The following is a 15,912-nucleotide window of genomic DNA, read 5'->3' as shown; positions in this document are numbered from 1 at the left end:
CGACACGGGAGAGGGAATCAACATGAGTCTCAGAATAGACAACAGCAAACAACATCAGACGAGTACTCGTTCTCTTCCATTTCCATGACGAAGCGATGTGAAGGGCACGGCTTGCCTCGAACCCCTCCTCTCTGCATCTGCAAAGTGAAAATGGACTTTATTCAGAATGATCCATAGCGGGACGTCCGAGAGGGAAAAGGCTCACTCACGACCAGGGTCACGCTCACGCGAGACGCAAAAAAAGGGAGCCCTAGGGAGAGAGATCCAGCCCAGGCCCAGCTGAAGACCCAACACCAAGCCAGACCAACGATGTTCGCCGCCGCTGCTGCTGCACTGCAACTCGAACTTTGAAGAATCCACACACACACGAACAGCCAGATAGCAGCAGACCAGACCAATCCATCCATCGGCGCTTCCCCTCGTGGCAGTTCGCGCCATCGTCGTGCGCAGGAACTAACCCGTTTTCTCCCTCTTGTCTCTCGCTTCCCCTCCCTTGGGCTGGCATGCGGCCCTGCCCCTCTGCCCCAAAGGCCCAGGGCCCATGGTTCGTTCGCCAGACATAAGACCCTGGCCGGGGGATATGTACTTCGTCCTCTCCTTTTGATGTGCTGCGTGCTGTATGTATCCAGCGAGCGCCCCGTCCGTGCCTTTTTTCTTCGCCTCTTGTCACTGCTACAGTCTGCTTATTCGTACTGCTGCTCGTGACTGCTGCTGCTGCTGATGCCGCTGCTGCTATTGTGTGGTTGCAAAGTCCCCTTCACCGAAGTTTAACTTGACCGCCGATCGGAAACACGCGCTTCCTTCCTGCAGGTCCCGCGACGGATTACTACGATATACTTCGCAACGCTGCGCGCACAAAGGTCGCAGTTTCGTCTCAATTATTTTGGAATTTCCTTCAGTCCGTCTTTTTGGAGGGAGGTTTTGGCAAAAGATCTCACCGAGTTCAAGCGCAGATCTTTGCCTTCCAGTCTCTCTCCATCATTCGGATTTATCTGTCAAGTCAGTGCGAAGCAGCAAGGGGTGTGTACACGCAAAGCCGAGTTTGCGGCCTTTTCACCTTAAGCCGCCGCCCCCTTGACCCTCTCTCACCGCTTCGCGAAGAGGAGTCCCAGGACCCTTGCACAACCTCACCACTCACCCCGCGCTGCTCTTGCGCCTTGCTCTCCTCATCCCGTCCCGGCCCAGAGATTCAGGAGGTGTAGCGACGAAAAGGACGACGACTTTAAACCCATTCTCCATCCCTCATCCCAACCTGCATCCTTACTTTTCACACTTAGCGGGACTTTTTGGCATCTTTTCTTTTGTCTCTCTTCTTAACGAACCAATTACTTTCACGACGACTTTCAACGATTACACGACATAACGCAGTGCGACCAACACAACACAGCAGCCAACGCACATCGTCATGAGGGATCACCCACGCAGCCCCCGCCAGGGATCCCCCGCCCCTCAGTTCCCCCCGCGCAGCCTCTCCGACGAGCTGGGCGACTTCATGTCCTCGACGGACGACGATGAGGAGAGGGACTACGACGACAGCGAGGAGGAGGAAGAGGAGGATGACGACGACCAGAGGACCCTGGCGACGCCCATGTCGTCGCGCAAGTCGTCGCAGGACAGCTTCTTCGACGAAGACGACGAGGTGCCCGAGGAGTTCCCGCCGCTGCTGAAGCCCTTTCCCGCTAGCACGAGCATGCGCAAGTTTGCCAGGATTGACTACGCGCGCGGGGCGGGGCATCATGCGTACGCCAGCGACGACGAGGCGGAGTGCGCCACCAGCAGCAGCCGGCCCGGGACGGCGCGGTCGGTGGTGGTGCCGCCGCCGTTCCGGCGCAGCTCGACGTGTCCGGTGCTGACGCCCGACTTCCTGCAGGGCGCGGCGGACGACGTGGTGAAGCTGATGCCGGAGCAGGCGGACTTTATGAAGAAGATGGTGGAGGGGTGGCGGGAGATCCAGCGGCGGTCGAGCGTGAGCGTGCTGAACGCGGCGCCGAGCCCGCTGTCGGTGGTGTCGCCTGGGATGAAGAGGCCGAACACGGCGCCGAGCCCGTTCCACCCGCCGCCGCAGATGAACTTTTCGTCGTCGTTTCCGAGGGTGCCGGAGAGGTTGGACGAGGAGCTGGGGAGGTTGGAGGAGGAGCCTGGGAGCGCGACGGAGAGCGAGACGGAGGGTGGGCTGGAGGAGAGGATGGAGAGGGTGGAGGGGGCGATTGATGAGTTGAGGGTTATGGCGAAGGAGAGCGCTGAGAAGGCGATTGTTGGCGGGGAGGGAAACACGGAGAGGTTCAGGGTTGTCGAGAGGTGTATTGATACCATTGGGAGGGTCTATGAGAAGAAGGAGAGGGGGAGGAGGAGGAGGAAATTAGGCGCAAAGTGTGTTGGCGCGCTCGTGAGGATCTGTGAGATGTTCGCGAGTGAGGGAGCCGACGGGGGCTCATATCGCTTCGAGTCCAGGCTTTTGGATGAGATTACCGAGGACACGGAAAGCGACGTGGAGGATTACGCGGACGACGAAGCTGAAGACGACTTTATTGAGAGGTTTCCGGATTTCATCGATGGAAGCTTCTTTGGAGATGGGCCAACTGTTGTTGGTGACATGACGCTCCCACCACCAAGCCCAACAAAAGATCCTTTGGATGACCGACGGCATGCTGCACTAGTTGAGCAAGCTAGGAACGAGCTCGAAACACTGTTTGCCGAGGCAGCAGAGGCGGAGACGCCGTTCGAGGAGAGGCATTCAAGAGTGGTCTACGCCGTGGAAGCATACCTGGCGAAACTGTCCGAGATGGAGGCGGCGCATGACCGGGATTTCAAATGGCATGCCGAGCTGAAGGCCTTCCACGTTGCGATGGGGTCGAGGAATATTATCGGGTCAGAACCGGGCACGGCTATGGCGCTCGTCGCAAGTCTGAGTCTCTGTTTTATACCTATTGCGACGGTGTTGTGGTACGTCACGGAACCGACAACATCATGGATGCTGTGGAGGATGTTGATACCTATCGGCTGCTATTTCTTGCTCCTTGCCGGGTTCTATATCGACCAGAAAGAGGCGAGGGAAGCGCTTTACGAAGAACATTTGCCTTTCGAGGCGAGGGAAATGAGGAGGCGGCATAAACGGGAGAAGGAACTGTTGCATGCTGCGCATGAAAGAGCTGTGCAAAGAGTCTATTCCCCTGAAGGGTGATGCTCGAGGTGTAGCTGTAGGACTACTTGAAAACCTATTCTGTTCAGTATCTTGTCTCGCCCGCCCGTGTTGTTTTCTGTTCACTTGTCGTCGTTTGGCACCTTTTTAACGCCCGGTGCCACAAACACGTTCAGGTCGATTCCTTGAGTATGTCCAACACGGTTGCAACCATGTCCACAAACCCCGTGAGCAGCGTGCGCTGTACATTGACTACGATGTGCGTTGCCCTGAGGTCTAGTTAGCAGACTGCCTCTGCCTATTTTCCTGTAGAATCTTGCCTTGATGTTACCTCTTCGCGTGAGACCCGTGAAAAGCCGGTGTGGGATGACAATAATGACGGAAATAATCGCAGCGGCTACCACCACGGGGCCGAGGACGATAAAGGCGAAGAGCATCCAAAGGTCCATCGCTCTGAGGTGGGTGCTGTGACAAGAGTCGTGCTTGCCACATAGTTCGTCATTCTTGATGCGGGTATTGTTTCGGAGGCGAACGTACGCGCACCAGAGTAAGATTGGAATGATGAAGAAGATGACGGAGAATCCCAGGAACGACAGCCAGAACTCGAGGGCGGTGTCGCCGACAATCAGGGGATGCGTTCCGAATGCCGTCCCGTTAGCACCCCATGGAGACTGATGGTAGTTGTCTGGGCTCGCCATGTCGGGCAAATGGTTGACGATGCGTGATCGAGTGCTCCGGGCAAGGTGCGATGGCGTGTGGAGAAGCGATTAAGGCTGCACGATACGGCAAACGGTCCGAGATGATAGAGAATGATTTGATAGACAATATGTGATATGCGGTTGTGGTTGGGCCGATGTTGAAGCAATGGTTCAGGAGAGGTGGACGGTGTACAATCGAAAGGCTGGACGTTGGAGCGTCGGAGACTCGGAGTCGGAAGGTCTGCCAAGGAAATACCTTCTACATCATGGCAAAGACGCGCTTTCTCTTGAGGTCAGTTTCAGGAAGAAGGATCCTGCCGTGGGATAAGGTAGGTAGGTACTTCCGCTTGTCACATCGTCATACAAGAAGGTCCGAGGGAACATTCGATGTGCAGGCGCGGTTCCTCCACGGCAGCTGCCGCGATTTCTACCCCATGGAAGGTGCAGTCGACATCAAAGACATTACTGAGTCCACGAACACGCTGATGTAATGAGACGGCCGTTCGAGAGGGAGCAGAACGGCCGAAGCGGGGACCGCGTCCTCGGGAATGACTCCGGCGATCGCCGGCAAGCGAGTGGGGCCGGACCGGGCGATGAGGCCGAAGATGTCTAGGTGCACTCTGGAGTTATACAATACGGGACAAACTTCCAACCGACCTGACAAGAGTTTATCCATGACTCACAAGCGTTGATGGTACCCATTAGTTGCCTGAAATCGAGACACCGCCATCGTCTCGTTGGATGCCGGCACCCTTGACTTCCATAAGGGATGCTGGCGCCTACGGTACCGAATCTACATTCAGGTTGGAACAATGTTGACAACGGAAAGCGCCCCAATGCATAAGGTCCAGGAGAGATTGCTTCACTTCATTCGTACTAGGAGTTTTCAGTTGCAGGGTTGTTGGTTCAAAATCACCAACAGAACCAACAGCCAAGGCCACGGCTGCCTAACCAACACGAGGTCCACCTCGGTTAAGACATCGTGCCTCTAAGTTAAAAGCATCAAAACTCCCCGTCCGCCAACAGCCAGCAAGATTCTTAACATTCTCCTTTGCAATGCATCGCATCTCAAATCTGTTCCGCGCCCCCCTCAGAACACTCAGTATTGGATTGTCTATACCTTTGGCCAGAGATGCAATGGGTTCCGGAATGTCCACAGACGCCTCAATGATGTTGCCTGACTCTGCAGCTTTTCCTGCCGTCGGCACCATGGAACTTTCACCAGACACGCAGGCCCTCTACATCCGAGCCATGGAAGACCCTTCCGCCCTCAGTTTCAACGAGAAACGCCAGGTCATGGGCCGCGCACCAATCAAAGACGAAGACAACGAAGAGTCCGTCAAGCTTTTCGGCCGAAGCATCCAGAAACTCATCCAAAAAGCCCACGACGCCCCCTACGAGCTCACGCTGGAGGAATGCGAATTCATCGAGAAAACGATGAAAACGCCGCCCCGCAATGCATTCGACAGATTGACGCCTGAGCATGAGAAACTGGAGGAAGACGCCCGGGGCAAAGTGAAAGAAACAGTGGATCAGCAAGAGAGCTTCACCGAGTTTCTCGGCGTCATGACGGCTACCAACCGTGCCAAACAGCTCAGGCTCGACCGGCAGATAAAGCGCGAATGGGGCGTCGAGGCGGACATGAGAACCCGTCTTGAAGCTGCCAAGGACTTGCAGCGACCTACCTGGCTCCAGGAGATGGTCGATGCAAACATGGAAGATTGGGGATTCATCGTTTTCCGGACAGGACATGTCGAGGATTTCTACGACGCGACAAAAAGCCAGAAAGAGAAGGATGACGTCGCCTGGGCACGTTTCGAAGAAGCCTACTACACGGTCGCTACTCACGGATTGATATATCAGTGGGCAAACCTGGGCGGGGACGAACTGTCGGATGCGCACAATTCGTTGTTCATCGCCGTACCTGAGCAACCGACCCCGACAATGGCCGACATGCGACATATTTTCCGTCAAATAAGGAACAACGGACAGATCCCAAGTGGAATCAGAAAAGACTGTTTCCTGGTGGCTGACATGTCTACGGTGCCATTCGAATGGTTACTGGAGGAGCCCATGTCATACACAGACATCTATATTCGGCAATTTGCTGGGACTCACTCGATGGATGTCCAAGCCGTGGACCCTGATGCTGAAGAGACAGTATCGTCTGATGGAGGGTTTGCAGGAGAGATCAATGTGCCGTTGACGAGAGTGTATGACTGGTTGTACTACAGCCTGTTCGCGAAGTCGGACAGCTGGGATCAGAGGCATCATACTACAACGACACAGATTTGGACTCAGGACTTGTGGGGTGATGACGAGGTTCCGCCTTCACATCCCAAGTATTAGCCACGTACGTGGCTCTTTTCAGTTCTGCGATAGGCCAGCGATTAAGGGATATTGATCTTTGGCGACGGGTTTAGCTTACAGCTTGATACTTGAATGACTTTATTCCATATTAGAGAACTTCTAGTCGAAATTATCCACTCAAGTGAACCACCTGGTAGTTGACCTAAGCTATAGTGAAGGTCTATGAACAGCGTCGGAGCCAAATCCATCTGGGAGTTTGAAGCCAGGATAAGTCCTTCTCATGTGCTGACAGGAATCCTCAATGATGTCGTAATCAAAGTGGAAGTCGTAGAATTCCTCTGGTTTAGCTGCGCTAGTGCATCAGAAGTCGACTCTTAAAGCTTGTATCCGGGGCTACTCACTGGGGATTCTCTCAACCGGCTGAACAAATTCCGAAGCAGCCTCTCTGATCTTCTCGGCCTCATCCTGCGCTGCATTGCTGAAAATAGTGACAGCACTAGACCTGTTCCTCCTGATACTTTCAAATATCTCCAACCTTTCTGGGACATCTATTGACGAAGACATATTGGACAGACAGATGCCGAGAGCTACACCGTCTTCTATCGCTTGTGCGCCTCCCTGTCCTTGGTCTTTGCATGGTCAGTGATGAAGCGGTAATCCCTTGTTCAGCGAGATCAAGTCTTACGTGGGAGCATCGGGTGAGCAGCGTCTCCGATGAGAATCATTCTCCCCTTTCGCCACATTGGGATGGGAGCTCTGTAGAGCAACGGCCATTGCTTGACCTCGGTTGCCTTGCTGTTACAAGTCAGGTACACGAGTTTCCAGAACTAGTATAACACCAACGAACTTCAGGAGAGCAATCACACTCGGGTGAAAGTTGGAAAACGTCTCAAGCAGATGCGACTTGTCAACAGGGCTGTGCCAGTCTACTAAACGTCAGTGAGGTAATCATTACTTTGGTCCCAGAAAAACGCACCTTCTTTGGTCGAGGCCCCAACTTCGTTGTGGAAGATACCAATGCAATTGAGCACATGGCCGCTATAAAATGGTTAGCAATGAACCCGACCGAACTCGTGAGTGCACAAACTCTCGACAGGGATATGTAACTATCCGCTTCCCATCTCCTAGGAACATCCTGACGCTCCCACTTGCGTCATCGAATAGCTGGGCCGTCTCTTGATCGCCGAGAACTTCCTCCATGGGAAGTAGAAAACGGTAACAGAAGTTGTCTTGCCCAGCTGGGTATGCGGGATTTGAGGAACCTAGAACAGCCTCGACGCCGGCGCTGTGGATGCCGTCTGCCACAACTACGAGGTCTGAAGTGATCGTTGTGCCGTCGCTGAGACCAATTGCCGCGTTCTCGGGGTCCTGGGAAGTAAGTATGGAAGTCGCATATTCAGGCCATATCGCATCGCTTACATAGCTCGTAACCTCACTCCTCAATTTGACAGTCAACGGAGGACCGCCATCAGCCGCTGTAGCCATGCGCTTCAACTCTTGATGCAAGTCGACGCGATGCGCAAAGTACCACGGTGATCCGTACTTATCCGCGATGACACCAAGTTCAAGCGAGTGAACTAAGTCCAGAGTATCCCCTTTCAGTCTCTTGCTGCCTCTTGCCGGCACGAACCTCGCGCGTACGGGATCCATTCCGAGCGCAACCAAAGGCCGTGAAGCATTAGTCTGAACATTTATTGCTGCGCCAATCTCGTTATTCAATGCCGACTTCTCGTATATGGTAACACAGTGCCCGGCACGGCGAAGTGAGATTGCGGCGGTCAGGCCGGCGATGCCGCCGCCGACGATTGTCACGTCAAGCATCTCAACTGACTGGAGGTACTGTTTCGTCTGAACGGTTCGCCGAGAATGTATTAGTCGTCGCAAGATGTTAGATCAGGATAGCATCGAGTGTTGTAGATGGTAATAGTTGGTGGGGTTCAAGTGACAGAGAGAGGGGTAGAGCGGACTGATCCTTAGAGGAAGACCCCTCAACTTTATCCCAAGTTTCCAACGTCTGCATGTGCATCTGATGTTTTGCTTCTTTAGACACTAAGATGCCGCTAGAGACATGCGTCGAGGCCGAGCGCTGGCTTTTCCCGGAGTTGCAGCTGACTAGACCAGCCACGCGCAAATGCATCTACCCTCAAGATGGCCGTGATCCAATAAGACCAAGGATCAGGATCGATTTCTCCGATGGCGTACTTATGAAGGCTTATTTTAAATGCTGTCATGCTCTCAAAGGCTTGTTTTTTGCCTCAGCTCAGTCTCCACGAAGCTTGTCATTGGATCGGCCTGGGCCAGCAACGGGAACCGGTGCATCAAGCTGGCTTGCATTGGACCGGACGGATCGTGGGGAAGCTCGACGGATGCCCGGGAATGAGATGGCTTAAACACTAAAACACGGTCGAACAATTTCTTTTGCAGTGTACCTGCCGGCCCGGAGCCAGGTGGCGGCTGGCGCAATTCGCATGCAGAAAAGTTCGTTCGACGACGCGACAAAAGCGCCAGCTCACGCGTGTAATGGTGTGGATAACCAGCCTAGATCAGCAAGCTACCGGATGATAAAACCTCACCGAGCCGGCAGATATGACGTGTTGCACAAGCAAATTCACGAATGCGTGATGAGTCATTTCTTACGAAAGCCTGCAGATGAGGTTTTTGGCCGAGACTAAACAGAACTTGACGTTGAACGGCCAAAAACGCCTACGTTGCGGTCGACGATTGTTAGCTAACTACTTAGACCCTGTTACTGTAGCTGTGAATTTGCTGACAACAGCTGTAAGCTGCGGTCAGAATATCTTCTCCTGCGAGAGACTGGAGTCCCTAGCTATGTCGTGGAAAATTGGGCAAGCGAGTGAGGTAGAAGGGTTGTAACCGCTCAGCGGGGGAATTATGCATATGTAGGTCTGACAGCCAAGACCTCAGAACGCCTTAAGTCCTGCCTGACTGGCTGTGTAGACGCCAGCCTGATTGAAGAAGAGAGATTGAGGTGAGTTTGGGGGTTCAAGGTCTACCCCGAAATCTGTGCGTGAGTAGTGCGCCCTCTCTTCTTCATTTCTCGCACGTTCTGTCTAGGCTGTCCTAAGGCCGCGTACATCCACAAACAGCGATGGCGGATCCTCTATCGATCGCTGCAAGTATCGCGGGTCTTGTAGGCCTTGCCGACATTGTCTTCGCTCGCTTGGTGAAGTTCGGGCGATCTGTCAAGAATGCAGAAGAGGAGATTCGACACCTCGCTCAAGAGATCAATCTCCTTGGAGGAGCCCTGAACAGCCTCAAACGACTAGCCCAAGTCCTGAAAGACGACGCTTTCGACACAAACCTACGAATGCACAACATCGACGACTGCAGGGAGACTTTAAAAGAGATAAATAAGAAGCTAGAAAAGCTGGAGGCCACTTCTAGTTTGATGAAGCAGAAGCTCATGGGGCCATTTACCAAAGACCGCGTGAAGGAATGGCTCGACGATCTGTCCAAACACAAAGAAAACATCAACCTAGCTCCGTCCGCTAATTCCCTGGATGCCATGCTACGAGTTTTGTCCCAGGAAGGCCATCACGCGACAGAGATTCTGGCCGAGATCAGGGAAACGCGGAAGATCACTAGTCGAATCCACCAAGACTCCGAACGACATAAGGTCTTGAATTTCTTCTTGAAGTACAACCCACAGAAGAACTACGACATGAGCATACGCCTGCGACAGTCGGGAACCGGAATCTGGCTTCAAAAGCTCCAAGACTTTCAGCATTGGTTATCTGAACCCGGCTCTAAGTTGTGGCTCAAGGGCATCCCCGGTGCGGGCAAGACTATACTTGCGGGCTCAATCATCGAGTCAGCTCTGAAAAAGAGCACTGAAGCTATTCCGTCTGCTTTCTTCTTTTGCGATTATAAGGAAGCAGACACTCACACGGTTGAGAACATCTTGGGCGCCTTAGTTTATCAACTTTCTATTCAAAAAGAAGACGCCTATACAATGCTTGAACGATACTACAACGAGTTACATCCCATCAACGGCCTCCCAAAACAACCCACTAGAAAGGCCCTGCAAAAGTTATTGAGGAGGATACTAGAGTTGTTCGATCACACTTATCTCGTAGTTGATGGCCTCGACGAATGTGGCAAATCGACTGACGAAGTAGTAGAGTGTCTGTTTGACATCTCGGAGGACGCTGACAATGTTTCAATTGCCCTTCTCAGTAGAGACGAGGATGAAATTCGAAGCCGACTAGAGGGCAGCTTTACCCCTATCGAGATTGCAGCGCACAAGGAAGATATTACCGAGTATGTCACGGCTGAAATTCAGGAGAGAATTCGGTCTAGAAGGTTGCGCATAAGCAACCTACATCTCAAGGGAGAGATCCTCCAGGGGCTGATTGACGGCGCTAAGGGCATGTAAGTTCAAGTTTGTTGACCCTTAGCTTTCATCTTCTATTATTCAGGATTAACGACGTAATGAAGGTTCCGATGGGTAGCCTGTCAGCTGGATCATCTTGGAGAGTGCGATTCAGATCAACAATGCCGAGACGCCCTCAAGTCGCTGCCCCCGACCCTCGACGAAACCTATGAGCAGATCCTCAGACGAGTGCCTAAGAGCAAGCAAAACCTAACGGAACTAGCTCTCAATTGCATTGCTCACGCCTCACCAAAGCTTAATCTCCACCAACTACAGGAGATACTGTCAGTTCCACAGCCTGGAGTATCGCTTGACGCCGGGAGCGTTATTCGAGAAGAGTCTATTACCCGATACTGTAGTAGCCCCATTCGAAAGTCCACGGATGGTCTCTCTCTGGAGTTTTCTCATTTTTCAGTGCTGGAGTTCCTTGAGAAGGCCCCCTCACAACACCTGGGATTCGAGTGGATCCGTGTCTCAAAATCTCGGGCGTATGCTTTGTTGGCAGTCCAGTGTCTCAAATTTATCCAGCTCCAGAATTTCTACCAACCGAAAATCGAGTTACACACGGAAGTAGACGAAATCGATTCCAGAAACCAACTTCACCCGTTGTATTCGCATGCCTCTACACGTTGGCCCGAATATGCAAGGGGAGAGTGGGAGAACGAGACGGTCTTCGACCTGGCGGTCTCCCTCTTCCACCCCTCCAAAACCTGTTACTTCACTTCGTGGGCAATTCATCTCGCCAGAGGAACCGGACCCGGCCCCAAAGGAAGTGTCGAGAAAACCGTTTCGCTTTTTATCAACCCCGACTTTACACCTCTGCATATGGCAGCGGCTCTTTCTCTGCCCCGGATCTGCTGCTTCTTGATGAAACACGGGGTGAGGGTGAATCTTGAGAGTCCTATGGGTCGACCATTGCAATGCGCGGTACAAAGCCTGCCAGTTGGATACTCCCTGTGGGCAACAGGCTTCCTGGTGTACACTAGGGTTTTCGTCGGACAAGATAACCAACAAGATCATATCGCCACTGTGGACACCATCAGATGCCTATGTCGAGAGGGTGCACCCCTAAATCTTCAATGCTGTAATCCATTTTCTGGAATGAGCCTGGTGCAGCTATCTCTCGACGCATTTGGAAGATCGAATACTTTTCGGGTCACGACGGCACTCATTAAAGAGGGAGCACGGCTTGAAGAGACTGACAGCCTCATCGTGCAACAACACATAGAAGACCTAGATCTTCAGGTACACGAGGACGAAGTTCGGGCATTTCTTGAATTCCTTGACAGTTGCTCTGACCAATCGACCGCACATCATCGAATGAGCGCTGTTCTATGGAAGCGTGCAGTTGCTTGCAACCTCAAATTCACCAAGGACCCGACGATCATTGACACCAAGCTTTCCCTGACGAATGATGAGCTTGAGAAGCATGCAGTGGGAGCAGTCACCGTAGCAAACACTCAGGTCCTAGAAAAGATGCTTTGCGATCCACGTCTCAAAGTTGCGTCTGACGTCTCAAAGTTGCGTCTGTTGTGGATGCCGACGGGGATTCACTGCTACATCTAGCTCTGAGTAGCTGTCGCGGAGCAGAGATAACGGCTCTACACGTAGAGGTCGTCAAAAAGCTTCTTGACGCAGGATGTGACGTCAAAATGACCAACAGGAAGGGGATTGACCCATTACAGAGTTGGGACTGGTCGACTGATGATATGGAAAATCCCCCTACCAGCAAGTTGGAATTATTTGATGAAGTAGCCCATTTACTCGCAGATCATGGTGCGCGCTGTGATCTTCAGGACACAGGGAATCGGACTGCCTTGCATCTCCACATATCTGAGCCCTTCCGACTGCGTGCGTTGCTCAAGTATCAGCCAACAGAGAGCGTTAAGAAAGCAATGGAGACGACGGACAATGATGGTTACACCCCACTGACTCTATGCCTGTGGAAGATGTTGACACGGTCGGCTTCGATTCTTCTCGCTCAGCAAACCACAATCACGGCTAAGATGACTGAAAGTCCAATCGCGGCACTATCACTTGCTGTGAGGGCGGGCGACGAAAAGACCTTCGATGCTCTGCTGCAATCCGGAATCAACTTCAATTTTCAGGACACCGAAACTATTTTGCATCATCTCGGCCCCAAGACATCATTGCATTTTGTCCGTCGACTGAAGGCTTTGTATCCAGAGTCTTCTGGACATCGCTTCAATAACCACACACCACTCGAATCCTACCTGATATGCTGTCTTGAAATCAGCGGAGTTAGGGACATCAATGACTCAATCATAGACGAACTAGCCATATTGGACACGTCTGAGAGCGAGGTTAGCAAAGCCATGACGTGGGAGTGCTTCATGTCCCGAATACTGAGCAGCACCTTGCATTTGCCAAGATCATGGACCGGCATTCGCGAAGATTTGGCCGAAAGGGATGACAGACAGGTCATCAGCGAGAACGTAAGCATCAATCTGATACGGCTTGGGTATTTGAAATCCTTCGAGTCTTGCTTCGGAAAGTCCGCAATTATTCCTCTCATGCAGCCATTCAGCACTTTGACGGAACTTTCGAAACCTTGGTCTCGATTGAAAGACTTAGTTTCCGAAGTCCTCCGTCAGACGCATCATTGGGACTCTCTTCGGGAATTTCCCGGCATCATTCTCTTATTGAAGGTGGCGGCTCATTCATACAATTTCAGAATCGTCAAGTCGCTGCTTCAAAAGGGAGTCAGCGTTCATCAACGTGTTGATGGACTGTCTGCTCTGGAAAGCTTTGTTAAAATCCCGAGATTGGACAGTCTTACATCGTGCAGCGCCAAGTCAGAGAACACTGATGACGAGGAAAATGATGGCGCGAAGAGAATGCTTGATCTCTTACTCCGCCATTCCGACAAAGCACGCATCAACGAGGTCATTCCAGATGGTAGTGGGCTTGCGCTGATCCATTTGCCGAATGCATGGGGTGCAGAGTGGGTTATTGAGAAGATCGTGGATCACGGCGCAAATCCGAATCTCCGTGTAGACAAGCACCCCTACAGACCTGCGGCCGTCTACCAATTTTTCGAACACGGGTTGTGTTCCGGATATGTCAAAACCATTCTCAAAAAAGGAGCTGATCCAACGCTGACCGACGACTTCGGGTTTGACACAGCCTTGATAGCTGCAATGTGTCGAGCAGTACCAGTATTGACCGACATTTACGACGATATCAAACAAGGCCCCAAAAAGGATTGGCACGATAAGATGGACTGGTGCAAAAAATGTAGTCTCTCTATCCCCTTAGAGAGTATGTCCCTAATCTGCACGGGAGTCACCGCACTACATCTTGGAGCCCTGTGCCAGTCTACCGACGTGTTGTGCTTCTATAATGACCACAAACTCATGGAGGATCTTGAGGTGAGGTCCGACGAAGGCTTTACGCCGCTGCACTTTGCAGCATCAGAGGGGAGGGTCAGTAATATCAAATACTTGTCCGCTCTTGGCTGCGATATTGACGCTCGTGGCAAAGATGGGAGCACCCCCCTTCACATTGCTGCGAGAAGCAACGAGATAGAGGCTTGCCGAGTGCTCATCAAAGCAGGATGCAGGTCGTTTGAGGATTCGGTCGGGATGACGCCTTTGCTTTATGCACACCAAGCCAGCAATAAGGAGCTTGCAAATTTTCTTGACAAAGTCAAGTCGGGTTCTAGCGTTACACATGTTGAGATCGAGCGACGTCGAAAAAGATCGTTGGCCTTGTCTTTCAAGATTGCAATTGAAAAGGACGATTTGACGATGTGTAAATACTTACATACCAAGGGGTGCGATCTCGCGACTTATCTCAACGACTGTGCTAGCGGCTCACCACTGGTACAAGCCGTAAAACAAAAACGGATCGCGATCATTGAGTGGATGTTGCAGCAAAGGGTCTCAATGACCAGTGCAGTTAGTGGCTCCAAGCCCGTTGAGTTGGCAATTCACCTGGTGCTCAAGGACGCCGAATTGGTGAACATATTGCCGGCCAGTCTAGAGAACTATGCAAAAAATGGAGGGAGGCTTTTAGGAGAGACCCCACACGTGCTTTCAATAGCCTTATGGAGCAGAAACATCAAGGGGTTCGAGGTTCTCATCCAACACGCGAAGGATAATCGGTGCTACTACGGGTCAGTACTAAAGCCTGAGTTTAGTTGTCACGCACAACGATTAACTTCCACACACAGAAAACTTTGGTCTATACATCCTGATAGAGTTATTTCTTCACTGGTGAACGAGGCTGAAACGTCAACCGGATTGACACCTCTGCACATAGCAGCAAAGCTATGGGGCTCTGAGAGCTGTCCAGGTATTACTAGAGTTCGGAGCTGATATCAACGCTGAGTCTAAGTGGCTCAACACACCGCTGCATAACGCCATCACTTCATTCAACGACATTGACGAAGCCGTTGCTTTGCATCTGATTCAAGGAGGTGCAGACCTCGAAAGGCGCGATGTCGGGTGCGACACTCCAGCCATAACAGCAGCGGCATTCGGGCGCACACAGACATTTATAGCGCTGGTCAACGCGAATGTTGATATCAATACATCAAACAATAGATTGGAATCACCAGCGCATTGGACAGCAAAAAGAGGCAACGTGGTGGCGTTCGCAGACCTCATGCATCGAGGAGTAGACCCTTTTAGGGTGAATATTGCAGGCTTTTCAGCTTTTCATGAAGCGATCGAAGACTCAAAATTTGTCTCGTTCCTACTAAACTCAAATTTTAGTCTTGAAGACTCCGTCTGCTTCCCGTGGCATCAATACTCCGGGAATCAGGCGGCTTAGCTAACGACTGCCTATCAGCTTTTCCTGAAGAGATACGGACTACAAGCGCTTCGAAATTTCGCAAATCTTGTGCCCAGCGGCAGTCAAGCACCTCTCTGTAAAGTGGCTAAACTTGGAGCAGTCCTGTATATGGAAACCCTTCTGGAGCTCGGTGCCCCCATAAACCTCGAAGGTTGTCCTTCTGGCTCAGCACTGATGGCAGCTTGTGAATTCGGACGAAAAGAATCAGTCGAATACCTTGTTCGTCGCGGAGCCGTACTTGCGTACAATGGAGCCAATGGTTTTCAGTCAGCGATCAAGTCGGCGAAAGGAAATGAGAAAATTCTGAGGTGGCTGCTGGTTGATCGGTTCATTGATCAACAGAAGCTCACAGACGGGTGCGATGGTATTCCCCACGACGAAACAAATCGCGGACCTTTCTCTTGGGGTGGACCCATCCAAGCTGAGCTGGTGATCAGTGGTCGAATGGAACGACTTTGTCATCAGTCTAGTCGGGAATACTGGTCTTACCTGATGAAGGAGAAGATCAGATGGCGGGGAAAGATTCTGCCTTCGAACACACGCCGACGCACGGT

At 52.0% G+C, this 15,912-nt stretch overlaps 5 protein-coding genes across 5 annotated transcripts; 3 read left to right on the top strand and 2 right to left on the bottom strand.

Moving 5' to 3' along the window:
- Positions 1–1,405: 1,405 nt before the first annotated feature.
- CGGC5_v015376 (uncharacterized protein) lies at positions 1,406–3,181 on the top strand (the record flags this gene model as incomplete). Its single annotated transcript, XM_066153248.1, has 1 exon — positions 1,406–3,181. One exon carries the CDS (start codon positions 1,406–1,408, stop codon positions 3,179–3,181), a length of 1,776 nt encoding a protein of 591 aa, XP_066007517.1.
- Positions 3,182–3,391: 210 nt separating this feature from the next.
- On the bottom strand, positions 3,392–3,837 carry CGGC5_v015375 (uncharacterized protein; the record flags this gene model as incomplete). The annotated part of the gene is made up of 2 exons (XM_032022335.1): positions 3,392–3,408; positions 3,471–3,837. The coding sequence occupies 2 exons, from the start codon at positions 3,835–3,837 to the stop codon at positions 3,392–3,394; spliced, it is 384 nt and encodes a 127-aa protein (XP_031880815.1).
- Positions 3,838–5,046: 1,209 nt separating this feature from the next.
- On the top strand, positions 5,047–6,186 carry CGGC5_v015374 (uncharacterized protein; the record flags this gene model as incomplete). The annotated part of the gene is made up of 1 exon (XM_032022334.1): positions 5,047–6,186. One exon carries the CDS (start codon positions 5,047–5,049, stop codon positions 6,184–6,186), a length of 1,140 nt encoding a protein of 379 aa, XP_031880915.1.
- A 168-nt stretch (positions 6,187–6,354) lies between these two features.
- On the bottom strand, positions 6,355–7,968 carry OpS4-3 (FAD-dependent monooxygenase OpS4; the record flags this gene model as incomplete). The annotated part of the gene is made up of 7 exons (XM_066153247.1): positions 6,355–6,494; positions 6,549–6,625; positions 6,683–6,776; positions 6,833–6,942; positions 6,995–7,073; positions 7,124–7,185; positions 7,235–7,968. The coding sequence occupies 7 exons, from the start codon at positions 7,966–7,968 to the stop codon at positions 6,355–6,357; spliced, it is 1,296 nt and encodes a 431-aa protein (XP_066007515.1).
- Positions 7,969–9,256: 1,288 nt separating this feature from the next.
- CGGC5_v015372 (Vegetative incompatibility protein HET-E-1) lies at positions 9,257–10,543 on the top strand (the record flags this gene model as incomplete). Its single annotated transcript, XM_032022332.2, has 1 exon — positions 9,257–10,543. One exon carries the CDS (start codon positions 9,257–9,259, stop codon positions 10,541–10,543), a length of 1,287 nt encoding a protein of 428 aa, XP_031880798.2.
- Positions 10,544–15,912: the final 5,369 nt, after the last annotated feature.

Source organism: Colletotrichum fructicola (genome assembly GCF_000319635.2).
Source record: "Colletotrichum fructicola Nara gc5 chromosome Unknown KSG_Nara_v1_contig09, whole genome shotgun sequence".
Taxonomy (NCBI): Eukaryota; Fungi; Ascomycota; class Sordariomycetes; order Glomerellales; family Glomerellaceae; genus Colletotrichum; species Colletotrichum fructicola.
Note: the sequence above shows the minus strand (reverse complement) of the source record. Positions and strands in the feature narration are given on the sequence as shown.